The sequence below is a fragment of the Crocodylus porosus genome, unplaced genomic scaffold, assembly GCF_001723895.1.
Source record: "Crocodylus porosus isolate Cpor-Errol unplaced genomic scaffold, CroPor_comp1, whole genome shotgun sequence".
Classification (NCBI taxonomy): Eukaryota; Metazoa; Chordata; order Crocodylia; family Crocodylidae; genus Crocodylus; species Crocodylus porosus.
The window spans coordinates 259,614,100-259,629,280 of NW_017728886.1; the positions used below are offsets into that span (position 1 = coordinate 259,614,100).

General features: G+C 42.0%; 1 protein-coding gene across 2 annotated transcripts in view; it reads right to left on the minus strand.

Moving 5' to 3' along the window:
* ZFAT (zinc finger and AT-hook domain containing) overlaps nucleotides 1–15,181 on the minus strand; it is a 137,919-nt gene that overhangs the window by 21,718 nt on the left and 101,020 nt on the right. For both annotated transcript variants that reach the window (XM_019553066.1, XM_019553059.1), the window contains exons 13-15: nucleotides 9,556–9,674; nucleotides 5,625–5,751; nucleotides 1,168–1,298 (exon numbers count right to left, since the gene is read on the minus strand). In XM_019553066.1, the coding sequence (XP_019408611.1) occupies nucleotides 1,168–1,298; nucleotides 5,625–5,751; nucleotides 9,556–9,674 (377 nt within the window). The remainder of the gene's footprint in view (nucleotides 1–1,167; nucleotides 1,299–5,624; nucleotides 5,752–9,555; nucleotides 9,675–15,181) is intronic.

Here is a 15,181-nt window from a genome sequence, read left to right on the forward strand (position 1 = left end):
CTGGAATTTTGAATGCAATTCTGTGATATATAAGGGAAAAAATAATCAAATTCAATTGCTTTTGGACTCTGTCTTTACTGCAGTTAACCTTCTCTACTTTGGGCATATGGTGCAAACAAGGCATGCACGGACTGTGAACTTCAGCACTAGTATAAATTACTTGAATCTGACATAGAATCGCTCCAGAAAAAAAATCAGCATTCAACTACACTGGTTTAAGTGTCATGCATCTACCATTGCCTGGGGTCAGCCACTTATTACAGGCAAACAGGCCCTTAGGTAGCTGAGGCATTTGTCCGCTCTGATTCCCAGTGTGACTTACTCTGGTGTACAAAACAGATGTAAAACACAACAGTATAAATGTGTCTCATGTCCAGGCATTTCATGTGGCTCAAGTGAACCTGACTGCATTTTTCAATAATAATCCAGCTACTCAGCCAGACTGGATTAGGGCCACCAATTGATTACATTAGCAGAGCTGAGCAATGCTGCTACCTGAGCTGAGGGGCCAAGCAGCTTATGCTGAAAGAACCGTCAGGCTTAATATAAGGAGATGTATGTGGATTAGACTCAAGTTGGAAAAACACTTGAGCTATAGTTCAGGTTAACTTTGCAGTGATGAAACCTTGTATGGACTTGGTCCAGAGTAGAGAAGCAGGAAAGGAAAATGAACCCTATTTTTGTCACTGACATCAGTGGATATGACTATAAAGGAGGAAAAAGATGCAAAGACGGCATTTGTACAAACACATTATAACTTTGCAGAATTGCATTTGATCTTTAACTAAACCATGGTAGCATTTATTCTTAAAGATAACATGAATAAAATTATTACCAAGCTATTTGCAATTTTGTTCTAATAATTCTGAAAACATGTTTTGACAAAGGTGTTTAAAAAAACCTGGAGCATCTTTGCACAGGCACAAAATACAGTCAACAATTACTTACAAGCAAATTTCTGAATACTTTATGTGCATTTGTAAGAAATTCTGCTTGAAGCAGAACATGGGTCTATAATGGAAAAGTCCTTTAATTCTAACTCAAAAGTCAGCCTTTTTATTGTTCTCTCAATAAGATATAAAGGTTCAATCCCTGTTGAATAATACATATTTCATGAAAAAGTGTAATGCAACTAAAATGTATTGTACAACACTGAAGAACTCGTACCTGCTTTACCACTGTAACGGTTCCAGGCGCCATGGTAACCACAGAAGCAACTGCAGCAGCATCGTGGGTCTCTGAACCCAACTCAATGATTTGCTGAAGGATGTTTACAGCAGTGGGGTCAAGTCTTTCACCTTACAGAAAAGCAATGAACACAAGACAAATTATAGCCAAGACCATTCTAAAGGTAAAGAAATCAAAATGCTCCAAGCATTCTTGTCCCTCGTGTCCATCCCACTTGTAAAACTCTTGCTATAATTTCCAACAGCTCAGTAACATCCTTTTAATTGTGGTTCCCAGGGACAAAGTATTCAGAAAATACTTCTCCTGGGGAAGATGATAACTGCAATGAAGCTGCACTGTTCATTTTTACTCCTATTTAAAGATGATCTAAAAGAATGTAGCGATGAAACAAACGAAAGGCAGAACTTGGAGCACTAAGTGTAAATCATGAAGATGCAAGGCTTTAAAACTCCAAGTACGGATTTGCTGCAGATTTAGTTTTAACAGCATCTGAACTCTTAAACTTCTATTCAGGACAGCTATTCAGTATGCTCTTGGTCTGACATTACAATCTATTTGACCTTATGTGGTTCCCCTTAACCCAGAACAGCTACTCTTGTCAGTAAAGTGTTAAAGGGGAAATGAAGATTTTGCATGATCACACCCATTCCTCTATCTGTATACCAGATCAATGTGTCTACCATACTTTTCAACCATGAAAGGTGAGCAGGTCTGCCAGAGGAAGTCATAGTTTACAAAAAAATAGGGCCACACTCAGGCTGTGTACAAATGTTTGCTGCACCCAGTCTAAAATCACACAGCTTACTTTAAGCCATGTGATTAGACAGGGAGTAGTATGTGCAGGTTCGCCAGTGCCGGAAGCCGTCTGGGAACCCAGCGTAAGTAACTTGGAGTGGAGAGGAGGAGCAGGTAGCATTGGGGGACTAGGAGGTACATGTCGGAGGCCCAGGTTTGGCACTCTGGGGACTGCTGCTTGCAGGTTCCTTCCAGGGACAGCCATGTCAGGGAGTGTCTGCAGTGTGAGCGATGCCTCCTGGTGGTGGGACAGTTCAGGAAGGACAGGCAGGGGAGAAGAGGAGAACAAGTTGCACTTCATGTAAAAGAGCCATATGATGGCTCAGAGCTCCAGTATGAAGCTGGAGATAGGACTGCTAAAGAGTCACTGGGGTAGGGTCAGAGGGGACAGCAATAAGGGTGATGTGGTGGGGGTCTGCTATAGACCACCAGACCAGGAAGAAGTGGTGGATGAGGCTTTCTTCAAACAGCTAGTGGAAGTTTCCCGATCACAGGCCCTGGTGATCATGGGGGACTTCAGTCACCCTGACATCTGCTGGGAGGGCAATACAGCAGTGCACAGGCAAGCCAGGAAGTTTTTGGAGAGTGCTGGGGACAACTTCCTGGTGCAAGTGCTAGAGTGGCCAACTAGGAGCCATGCTCTTCTTGACCTGCTGCTCACAAACAGGGAAGAATTGGTGAGGAATGCCATAGTTGATGGCAACTTGGGCAGCAGAAACCACAAGATTATTGAGTTCAGGATCCTGAGGAAAGGAAGGATGGAGAGCAGCAGAGTAAGAACCCTGGACTTCACAAAAGCAGATTTTAACTCACTCAGAGAGCTCAGGCAGGATCCCCTGGGAAGCCAGTCTGAAGGGGCAAGGAGTTCAGGAGAGCTGGCTGTACTTTAAAGAAGTCTTACTGAGAGTGCAGGAACAAACCATCCCAGGGCACAAGAAGACTAGCAAGTATAGCAGAAGACCAGCTTGGCTTAGCAGGGAACTTTTTAGTTAACTAAATCACAAAAAGGAAGCTTATAAAAAGTGGATTCTGGGACAAAGAACTAGGGAAGAATATATAAGCATTGCTCAGACATGCAGGGATGAAGTCAGGAAGGCCAAAGAGCAATTGGAGTTGCAGCTAGTAAGGGATGTGAAGGGTAACAAGAAGGGTTTCTACAAGTATGTTGGCAGCAAGAGGAGGATCAAGGAAAGTGTGAGTCTCTTACTGAATGGGGGAGGCAACCTAGTGATAGAGGATGCAGAAAAGGCTGAAGTGCTCAGTGCCTTTTTTCCTTCAGTTTTCACAAGCAAGGTCAGCATGCAGACTACTGCACCTGGCAGCACAGTTTGGGGAGGAGGTGAACAGCTCATAGTGGTGAAAGAACAGGTTAGGAATCTACCTAGAAAAGCTGGACATGTACAAGTCCATGGTGTCAGACTGGATGCACCTGAGGGTGCTGAGGGAGTTGGCTGATGTGATTGCAGACCCATTGGCCACCATCTTTGAAAACCTCATGGTGATCAGAAGTCCCAGATCATTGCAAAAAGGGCAAACATAGTGCCTATATTTAAGAAAAGGAAAAAGGAGGATCCAGGGAACTGCAGACCAGTCAGGTTCACCTCAGTCCCTGGAAAAATCATGAAGCAGATCCTCAAGGAATCCACTTCTAAGTACTTGGAAGAGAAAAAGGTAAGCAGGAACAGTCAGCATGGATTCACCAGGGGCAAGTCATGCCTGATCAACCCGATTGCCTTCTACAAAAAGGTAACTGGCTCTGTGGATGTTGGGGGAGCACAGGATGTGGTGTACCTTGATTTTAGCAAGGCTTTTGATACAGTCTCCTACAACATTCTGGCAGGCAAGCTAAGGAAGTACAGGCTGGATGAATGGATTGTAAGGTAGATAGAAAACTAGATGGAGCATCAGGCTCAGAGGATAGTAATCAATGGCTCCATGTCTAGTTGGCAGCCAGTATCAAGTGGAGTTCCCCCGGGGGTGGTCCTGGGGCCGGTTTTGTTCAATGTCTTCATCAGTGAGCTGCAAGATGGCATAGAGAGCACACTCAGCAAGTCTGCAGATGACACCAATCCACTGGAGGATAGGGCTAGGATTCAGCATGGCCTAGGCAAATTGCAGGATGTGGCCAAAAGGAATCTCATGAGGTTCAGCAAGGACAAGTGCAAAGTCCTGCGCTTAAAACAGAGTAATCCCATGCACCGGGACAGGCTGGGAGCTGATTGGCTGGGCAACAGCTCTGCAGAAAAGGACCTGGGGGTGACAGTGGACAATAAACTGAACAGGAGCCACTAGTGTGCCCTTGTTGCCAAGAAGGCTAACAGCATCCTGGGCTGCATTGGTAGCTATGTCACCAGTACGTCAAGGGAAGTGATTATTCCCCTCTATTTAGCACCGGTGAGGCCACATCTGGGGTACTGTGTTTGGTTTTGGGGCCCCCCACTACAGAAAGAATGTGGACAATGTCGAGAGAGTCCAGACGACGGCAATAATTTAAGTGGTGGCAAATGACCGAACAAGGAGTGATGGTCTTGAGTTGCAGCAAGGGAACTTTAGGTTAGATAGTAGGAAGAATTTTCTCACTAGGAGGGTAGTAAAACACTGGAACAGGTTACTCAGAGAGGTGATGGAGGCTCCATCCTTGGAAGTTTTCAAAACCTGGCTAGACAAATCTTTGGCTGGCATGATTTAATTGGGGATGGTCCTGTTTTGAGCAGGGGGGTTAGACTACACGACCTCCTGAGGTCCTTTCCAACCCTAACTTTCTATGAGTCTATGATCCCCTGGAGCAAACAGAAGTTCACTCTTGGGCATGGGGGTAGGGGAATCTAGCTGCTGGCTGGGAGCTTGCAGCCAGTTTCCCCTAGCAATGGTCCCGCCTCTCTCTCAGCCTGTCTCTGTTTCAGAATGGGAGTGGGAAAGGGAGCAGAAGGAGTTCATTCTAGGGGTTCCCCAGCCAGTGCTGGAAGGTGGGGTGGGTGTATTGCAGCCCTCCCACCTTGGGGGTGGGTGCTGCAATACACCTGCCCCACCCTGCAGTGAGAGCTGAAAGCCCCCCCAGACTGATGCTATAAATGGCTTTCTGTGGCCAGACTGGGCAAAAATTTTCACTTCTGTTTGCACCTCAAATATAACATCTCTATATACCCTCAGTTATACAACATGAAAGAAACAATCAGACCACAACAGGTCAGCAGAGAATTCCTTCCACGCACTCCCTATGTGAGTTTTCTATCTGTCCTGATGCTCCCATGCATGCACACACATGTGCGCGCACACACGCAGAAACACATACACACACACACAGAGGAACTGACACACATCAAAACTAAAATGATGAGGCAGGGTTATATTATGCTAAAAGACAGCCTGCGTGTGTTACAGCAGCCCGAATGAAAAAAAACCTAACCATGATAGATCACACTTTGGTCCTCAAACCTACATACTGCCTCTAAGAAGTACAGTGAATGTTACTAAAAAGTTTAAGCACACTATACTATTACTACCTCATAATTTTACTGAAAATACCACAGTAAAATTCATGTCAGAATGAAGTTTAAAGTTGTCAGGTGTATTCGTAAGAATTGGGAGCTTTGATGAAAAAAATAAACCGCATAATTTCAAACCTAGAAGGGATCCCTTACCATTCTCAGAAGTGTATCTTAGGTCCTGCAGAGCAGCTACAGCAGCTTGAGTTCCCTGAACATCTTCTTCAGCTTCTGTGATATGGAGATAGTGAGGGGATGATTCTTCAGAGATCTCTGTTGTTAACTAATGAAAGAGAAGCCATTGATCTTATTTCAACCTTTGAAAATAAGAGGGCAATTGGTATCCAGAGCTTAGATGAAGTAAAACTGAACAACAGACTTCTAGCAGCAGATATTATGAAGGACTGCTCTTTGCTGCATTTGGCAGGAGTTTTCTGTTGCTTTTCATTGCAGTCAAAATGTCACCTCATGCCCCAATACCTCTTTTAGACTTCCAGATACTTGCACGCAGGGTTCCTTTGAAGTCAGACAGTGACCCTTTGGCTGCTTGCAGACGTTAAACCACCCCCCAGCAAGAACAGGGCTTTACTTTAAACTCCACATGATGCCCCTGCATTGAGCCCAGTGCATGCCCAAGAGACAGTGCATTAGTTGGACCCAGCTCACCCAACATCTGTATAGATCAGGCACTTCTGTGGGGGGGTTTGGTGCTTTTATCTACCTAATAGCCGATTAGATAAAAGTGCCAAAAGGCCCTGCTGAAGTGCCCATCTATACAGACACTGCAGAGCTGGGTCAAAGCAACGTGCTGCTTCTTCCAGTAAAGTGCTTTGTTTTGTTTGTTTTGTTTTTAATGTTTGCAAGCAGCCTTTGTGTCATAACCCCCCTGATAACCCAGTTACTTCTATATGTATTCATTTCTGGTATGTGCAATCAAGTCTTACTGAATAGCAGCCTCTGCTAAGGCCTGGACACCCAGGATGCTCTCTCATTTCATACAGACAGGGGTTATAGGGTGCTTCAGTATTAATGCCTGGACTTTCAGTGCCAGCACAGAAGACTTATATCTTGGTAGTGGGGGTTTCAGTGCTGACTGCTTCTGTGCTGGTATGGAGACAAGCTATTTGCCCATGAAGCACCTTAAGTTGAGTGCCAAGGTATCAAGCACATTCCCATCTCAACTGGGAACTACTTCAGTACTTGGACCTACTTGCTGTCCATGAAGGAGATCCAGTCACCCTGAAACTAGTGTCTTTTCTCCCTTCTTTCCCTGAACTTTTGGGCTAAGGAAGGTTTTGAGTCTCTAACCAACTCCACAGTGAAGGAGTGAGACTTTCTCAATAAATGGGGGAGCTCTGGAGCTTGACTGTCAGTAGACTCATCTGAGCACTCAGTGAGATGGCTTTCGTCTTGTTTTCTTCAACGTGAGCTCAAAAGAACCTCTCACCTCGGGGATCCTTTGCAGAGGAAAAGTTTAAAGAGATGCCCTCACTTTATTAGTGCTGTGTGAGAGCCACGTAATGAGGACTACCTGGATAAATGCTCCATTGTGGCAGAAGCATCAATTCTGAAGAATTAATAGAAATAGGAACGTTTTAGCAGGGATAGGACTTAAATACTCAAAGCTCCATCATCTCTAGAGAGAAGCAGTCCAGCAAGTATCCTCCTGACTCTGAGATACAATTTTTCTCCCTACCTCCTTTCTAAGCCAATGGGCTAAATTGTAATAGTCGCTGACAACTGGGCAGGAAATATAAATAGCAAATGACACAGCATACAGAACTGCGGGCACCGCAGGAGTTTTGTCTTATAGCTACAGGCATCGTGAAGAAAATTAAAAGGTGTGTAGCTGCCCTGACCTTTAATGCCTTCAGCAGCAGAAGCAAGGGATCACATAGGGCAGTGATGGCTCCACAGGCTAGACGAGTAGTATGGCACTGGTGTCTGGGCTGGATCCACAGGGTCACCACCTGGATCCCACCCTGTGCTGCCATATCTAAGATGCAGGGTCATGCGAGCTGGCCTGCAGGGCTCTGCACAAGGAGGGATATTTGCCAGTAGGGAAGTAGAAATTAATACTGCCAGTGCTCCCCCAATGCCAACTTTTCAGACAGAGGGGGAGTTCTGTAGGTCAGATGATGTTGCTCCATGGGCTAAGTCCTGATCCAGGGTACAGACATAACACCCAAAACAAACAGCTAATCAAATTGGTCTCTGCCCTCAACTATTAGGAGAAGCTTGCTAATTTATTCTAATGGCCAGGAGACTCATTGGAATGTAATGAATTTTGCAAGCTAGGAAATAAAACATAGAGAGGTTATAATTCTATGATAAAAAAAATATACAACTTTGATTGAAGCAAAATAAAATCTCAAAGCTTTCATCGATTTAAACAATAGATCAAGCCATTTTTTGGCAAATGAAAAGTTTTTTTAATAATACATTTCATATAAGTAAATATAATCTAATAAATTCTGTAAATGGAATAAATTATGATATCATTACAGAGCACTGCTATTAACTTTCTACTAAATATTAGGGGGAAAAATCCATTTGCCTATTTGCATATGTGAACTGTAGGGGCTTTGAATTAATATGCATTAAGTAAGCCTGCCTTCTGCTGACACGTTTCATATAAGAATAGGCTTTATACCATTAATAATTTGCTATCAGTACCATAATATTTTGTCAAAAACCTTTTAAACTGGAAATCATTTAGCCACAAAATTCAAATGGCTCTTCAAACAAAAGAACAGACTGCTATACTATCATTGCCACTGAACCAAAAAAGCAATAGGAAGGCCTGACAGTAGATTTAGACCAGGTTTTGGATAATGACTTCAGGATGGAAGTTTGAATTTGGAGTTAGTTATGCTGAAGCTTTTTGAGAGTCTGCCATAAAATGCTAGAAGCCTCTCAGATCCCACAAAAGTTCTGCATAGTGAATGGCTTGGTAAAAGAGCACTGCAAGAACAATTTTTCAAGCGTCATTTCAGCTAAATCAAAATTGGACCTGGAAACCCAGGGTCTTCAGTTTTGGAGTCATGATACAATAAAGTGCATTATTACAAATAACCTTTTTCATATGAGAACATGAAGCCAAGATGGGTAGCACCAGATCTGTCACTTGAAGGGCCACCCCGGGATAAGCAACCAATTTGATCAGCATCTCAAATAATCTTATTTGTTCCTGCCCATTCCACAAAATGGAGGGCCAGATCCTCCTAGCAGTAAAGGGAATGCCAATAAATTATACCATCTGAGGAGCTGCTCCAAAATATGCAGCCCACTGAAGTCAATGAAACTCAACCACATCCCACTGAGACCAATGGAAAAGACTGCCACTCACAATACTGCCAACTCTTATGTTTTACTGTAAGTTGCATGGTATTCCGGTGTTTTTGTAAAAACCCCTGTTTGTGCAGCCAAGTGACTGCACAAAAACCCCATCTTACATTTAAACAGCATAGGATCTACCTTCTTCATTGTGGAGGAAAGCTTGCAAATATCAACTCCAAAAGTTCAAAAGACAAATGAGCCACATCAAAAAAAAACCAAACCAAACCTGGATTTGAGTCTTGAGTCATGATTTTGAACAACTAGAGTTGGTGATAATGCATTGGCTTCAACATGCTCCTTAAGCACAGACAAGATAAAAGTTGTTGCTTTTATTTTTCAGTCCAGTGTTCCATTTCCACTGGCTAGTTTATGAATTCAGACCTTTCCAGATCACATGATTTTACAGACAAAGCTTTCTTTAATTAACATAACATAAACTTCCAAATCAGACTTTTCAGCTTTACATTTATTTCCTAAAGCTTTTATTTTTTTCCAGCAAGTAAATGTAGAAGCCCAGAAGCACTAGTGAGAAGTAATAACCACTTATGACCTTGTTAATCCTGCTAGATATTAAAGTCAAGCTTAAAAGCCTTTCCACTGTATGCATTCAAGACAGAGATAATAGAGAGAAGAAATGTTTCTACTGCATAGAGATGTCCATAGCATATTTCTGTGCACTCATTCCATTCTATACCTCTGCAGAGATTTTGGAAATGTTAAGGCAAAGCTGTAGCAACTTTATTTTTACCTCCCACTTTGTCTCCCCATCCTGTTCTATTAGCTTCAGTCCATGCTTGTTCTTAAGATGTCTGTTAAATTCCCACTTTGTACCATACACGAAACTGCAAACAGGGCACTTAATGCCACCTGGGGGTGAAAAAATGAGAAGATATTTTTGGCATTATTATCCTTTACTGCAATGATCTTGGATACCTTTTGTGCAATTATATTACTGGAGTATAATAAAGCCATGAGACCCATTCAAGTTTGCCACCTCCTCTGCTGAGCAGACGTACCTTGTCGGTGGCAGCCGCAGAAACTGACAGCTGATACTGCTTCTTCCCTTTGCTTTCTTTGCACTGAACACTTCTAAAATATAATTTGACCAGTAGCGCCATTACAATGTTTGATACAATTTTTAACACAAAAGCACGTGTGCCTAAGGAGGAGCAACAAATCCATAACACTGCTCCAATATCCATGTGTGGCAGAGCAGAACAGATACACTTGTCCAGTGATTCTCAAACAGGGATGCCGCAAAATACTTTTAAGGGTGGCCCAGGGTGCCACATAATAGGAGCACTGTTAGGTGTGCAAACACTTGCACGTGACTTGCAAGTTAAATTCAAGAGATTTCAAATAGGAATCAATAGTGCAAAAAACTTTCTGACTTGTTGCAATCTTCCTGAGTTCTTTTCAGCAGAAGAACTGCTCTATTATTTTTCTGTAGTCAAAAAACAAATGAAAGCTAGGAGCTGGCATTTTCCAAGGGGTGCCTTGAGCCTGAAAAAGGTTGAGAACCACTGCTCTAGTCCCTGTGTATTCTGCCATACCCTTCAATCCCTCTTTTCAGCCTTCTCACTGTTTTCTGCTGGAGTCCTTCCTCAGCAGGAATCCCTTGATCGCCCTACTTAGGAGCATTTTCCACGGAGTCTGCCACTCCCTTCAGTCTCTAGGCAAGTCCATGAGCAAGACCATCCGCTAACCATTAGTCCTCTTGGATGTCAACTGACTGAAGGTTGGAAAAGTCATAAGGAAAGTCCTTCCATTCATCACTCCCTATCCCCATTTTCTCCTGCCAACCAGCTCTTGACTCGGGCATGGCAGACACATTCTACAGCTCCTGCATGCACACTGTTAGCCGTTCCAGCCTTGGCTCTCTAGCTCAATATGGCAGCAGACGTGTTCTCCCAGCTCTCGGCCTTCCTCAGCAGACTCATAGCGTAATAAGAAAGTCAGGCCGAAAGGGACCCCTAAGGTCATCAAGTTCGACTCCTTGAATGACTGGAAATCAAGAGGAAACTTCAGCTAGTACCAAACACAGTGGTCCCACTTGCACAGCTGGTCTTTGCTTTTGGTTGGACTTCTTGATTTAAATCTAAAACTCAAGAAATGGGTGTTAGCCAAAACTCACAACTAAATCTCTTCCCAGTCCAAGGATGTCTACAACCTGGATTTGATTGGGGCTTGTCTTGTGTATAAAGCCTGATATGTGAATGCAGAGTCCAGAGGGAAAAGACTCTTAGGTTGTAAGGTCCATCTCTTCAAATCACATTCAGACCCTCAGAAGCTATCACCCCAGTCATACATCCACCCAGAAGTTAAGAGCAATATTTGGCAGGACTGGGGCCTCAGCAGCCATGGACACTGAATTTTGTTTTCCCATTTGCCTTATAAGCCCCTGTCTTGTTTGCCTTCAGGGAAGGATGAAATTCCTATTAGGATGAGGTGTTTTTGTGAGGAATGCACTTTCCTGTTAGTTAATGTTTAGCAATTTTTTAAAAATTGGTTTAAAATTTCACTAAATTCTCCCCAAGTTGGTTGTGTACCTTATTAATTCAAAGAATCCCTTAAGGTGGCTATCTAGCACCATCATATTTAACAGCACTGAGTGATCGAGGAAGACTGTTCACCTCTCTTGGACTTATATAGTGACAAAGCTAACAACAGAAGTGCATCTTTCTCCAAAACAGCTTGGTTTCTGTGTGTTGGAACCTTTTGCTTATTTTAAAATATAAAAGTGCAAGTATAGATATTTTCTTTGTGGTCTTTACAGGAATACAGGCTATTGTTTACTCTCTGAGCTTCTAGCACCATAATTAAAAAAACCCAGCATGACAAAATCATAAGCTTCCAATTTCTACACTAGATTAAACCGGCTTTTGCATGCTTTTCTTATGAAAGTTATTTGGTCAAATGTCAGATCTAAGAGGCACGTAATTATGCAAATAAGCATTTGTCTTTTTTTCCTTCAGCCATTAAACCAGAATGGAAATAATCTAAATACTATCGAATGTCACACCAGAAGTCCAGACCTCATTAAAATGAATACAGTCAGAAAGTTCCTCATGCTGTTTAAGGTCCTGTGCCACCAGATGGTTCTCTGCCCATTATTACCCATTGCCCTGGCAGATACTGTCAGCCACTTGTGCCATGTAACTGGTCACATGCTTGATACAAATGCTGATCAATGCTTGATACAAATGCTGATCTGCCACGAATCACATGACTAGAAAAGATGCTCATTTTTACAGCAATGAAAAACCAACACATGATATCCTGCAGGTGGCATGAAATGAAACTTTTAATTTTGATAATACAGAGTAAAGTTAAAGTTAGTTGCTAGGTTCTTTCAATGACTCTTATTAGCCTTCAAAGATCGCCCCCCATCTTTATCAAATTACCCTATTACAGCAGATGCTCAATCCTCAGCTTTTATACTAACTGAAATTGCTTCTTTATTAAAGGTCTTGATATGCAACAATGCACAAAAGCAAACTTCTGTACCTCGGTTCAGGTTAGGACAAAGATATCATCAGCTACAAAAATGAAATGAAATATTAATTCCACATCAACCTTTAATAAAGAATCATTTAGGATAAAGACCTTTCCCCATTACTTTTAAATTAAAAGAATAATAACAATACACTACATTAATTAAAGCTCCAACCTTTGTCATTGTGACTTTAATTAAGGAACAACAAATGGAAATATGCAATCAAGTTGGTAATGTATAACTTTGTGTCAGTTAATAGACATCAAAGCCCAAGAAAATTAATTTCTATTCAATTCATTAACTAGTTGGGCGATATATAGAAAAGGTCAGTGAATGACATACCTTATCTACTTTGGACACAAATATTTTTGCCTGCAGCAGAATGATATACATGAATACTTTGCACTTTCTTTCCCTTTTCTGTCAAGGGACCTCAATGCACTTCCCAAGCAATTAATTTACTGACTTACTGTCCCAGTGAGATAGGCATTACTCTTATTTCTACCTAACACATATGCACTACTGCTACTAAAAATTGGGCCTGTTATGTTCCACACATGCACTGGCCCATGCTTTGAACCTTTAGGAAATAATATCTATACCACTAAGAGCTCCCAGCTGTGACTTAAGACCCCACTGCATAAGAGGTTGTACAGAAGCAAAGTGAAAGCTCCTGTTTCCAAGAGCCAACTTATATAAACTTACAAAGACAAGGATAAAAGGGGAACAACGTTACAGAAAAGGGGAAGTGCCTTATTCCCATTTTAGCCAAAGTGTGGATAAATCCTTCACACAGGCTCACCAAGGAAATCTGAGCAAAGCCGGGGACAGAATCCAGGTCTCCCGAATCTCAGGCTTGGGTTTTAATCACATGATTTTTTCCAAATCATGCTCCTTTAGTTTGACTCCCTGAGTGAAACACCAGGGCTCCAAAAGCAATTTGAAAAAACTGAAAATAGTTGGTATGATGTTCTGCAAGATATCCTTGAGCCCTGTGCTAGCTCCCATGAAGGTTACATTACTAATTTCCTTTATTACTTAGAAACATGTTAAAATTCAATTTCAAGTTAAACAGTTCAATAAAACAGAAGTGGCTGAAAGTATCTGCTCTTTGGCCGTTATTTGCTGGTATTAATTCTAACAGCCATCTAAAAAGTAAAATAATAGGGGTATAACTTGGTTGTGTAGTTACTTTGATGATCAGCATGGCATCTCTCTGTACTCTACACATTTCCGGGAAGCTCAGAAAAAGTTTAATACCTTAATCAAAATATTTCACATAAATGTAATGCATTGACCACTTCAACAACGCAGTCAGAAATTAAGGGCTCTAAAGGCAATGCACATGATCCTGAGCTGGCTGGGGAGCAAGAAAGGGTATGTAATATATGGGACAACAAGTCAAGAAAGAAGTCTAATCAAATCCATAATCTATGCACTGAAGGTCATCTGTGCTAGGCAGTGACACCCTTAAAACATGCTGACTTGCTTTGCCTGAACCAGGAGTGACAGCTGGATTTATGCAATTTTGGGGAGGGCTAATTAGCACTGTCACTCAGCAGTGCTATTTACTCACCCAAAGCACAAAAGCAGCCACGACTGTTTCCATTTCAGAAGGTGGCCTCTACAGAGCAAAGCTCAGTATGGGAAATGCCCAGTGCAGACACTGTCTAATATTTACTAGATTTCCTTTTTCCTTCATTGTTTTAAACCATTGTCTTTCACACTTTGTTGACCTTCTTGGTAGTTTTCTATGGTACAAGTCAAATATCAGAGCTGAAGATTTTTTCATACACCAATCCTGCTATTTTTAAAAAATGAGCCTTTATACATGTGCAAACAGTCAAAGGTGTCTTGAGCGAGACTACCATATTTTGTTGCATACAGTGCACCTCAGAATGAGATACGCACCTTGTTTTTAAAGGCAGAATGACAAAAATAGGACCTTTTCTTCTAGTAACTGAGCAGTAGAACAACTAAGGAGCTGAGCCTGCTCATTATTCTGCTCTTTGGGGTCTGTAGGCCGACTTTACTTTTGCTTTTGCCCAGTAGGCAACAGAAACTGCTCTTACTATATTTCCTTGCATATAATACACAATCCAACTTCCAGTGACTGGTTTTTGGGAAAAAAAGAAAAGAAAAGGTATATGTTGTTTGCGAGAAAATACAATAATAAAGTGCCAAGACGTGAACTGTACACATCCTTACTTTTGTTACCCTGCATCACCCATCAGTTTTGCCTTGACTTGCTTTTTTGTTTCGTTCAACTACTATACTCTCTTTCAGACTGTACTCTCTCAGGGGAAAAGACAGTGAACACTACAAATCCCAATTCTGGAAATTTAAAATACTCAATGCTATCTCATGGGGTCATTTAAACAATGTCCTGATTGCCCTCCTATCCTCTCCCATCCTTACTTCCTACCAAGGTACCATCTCCTATTTGCTGTGCCCTATAAAATGATTACGGGGACCAGATGCACAGGATTTGATGATTCCAAAAATAGCAAATCTTATCTACTTATGAAGCATTCATCACCATAATGGCTGAGTGTAAACGCTAATGAATCTAGTCTCACAGCACTCCTGCAGCAGGTGTTCATGGTACTCTAATTTTACAGATGAGGGAACCAAGGCACAGACAGACAAATCTGCAGCTCAAATAGGCAAGGAAACTGGTTCTCCTCAGCCCAAGCTAGTGCCTTCACCCCAAGATTATCTATCCTTTATTCTTCCATGTTTAATGTTTTATTTTGTGTCAATGAACAAGAAAAACTACTTTTTATTGCCATTCAAAAGTGCAGTTATTGTGGCTCCCAAGGGTAAATAAAGTTTGACTGAACAGCTACCCAGCGACAGTTTTCATCAAGACAGGCTT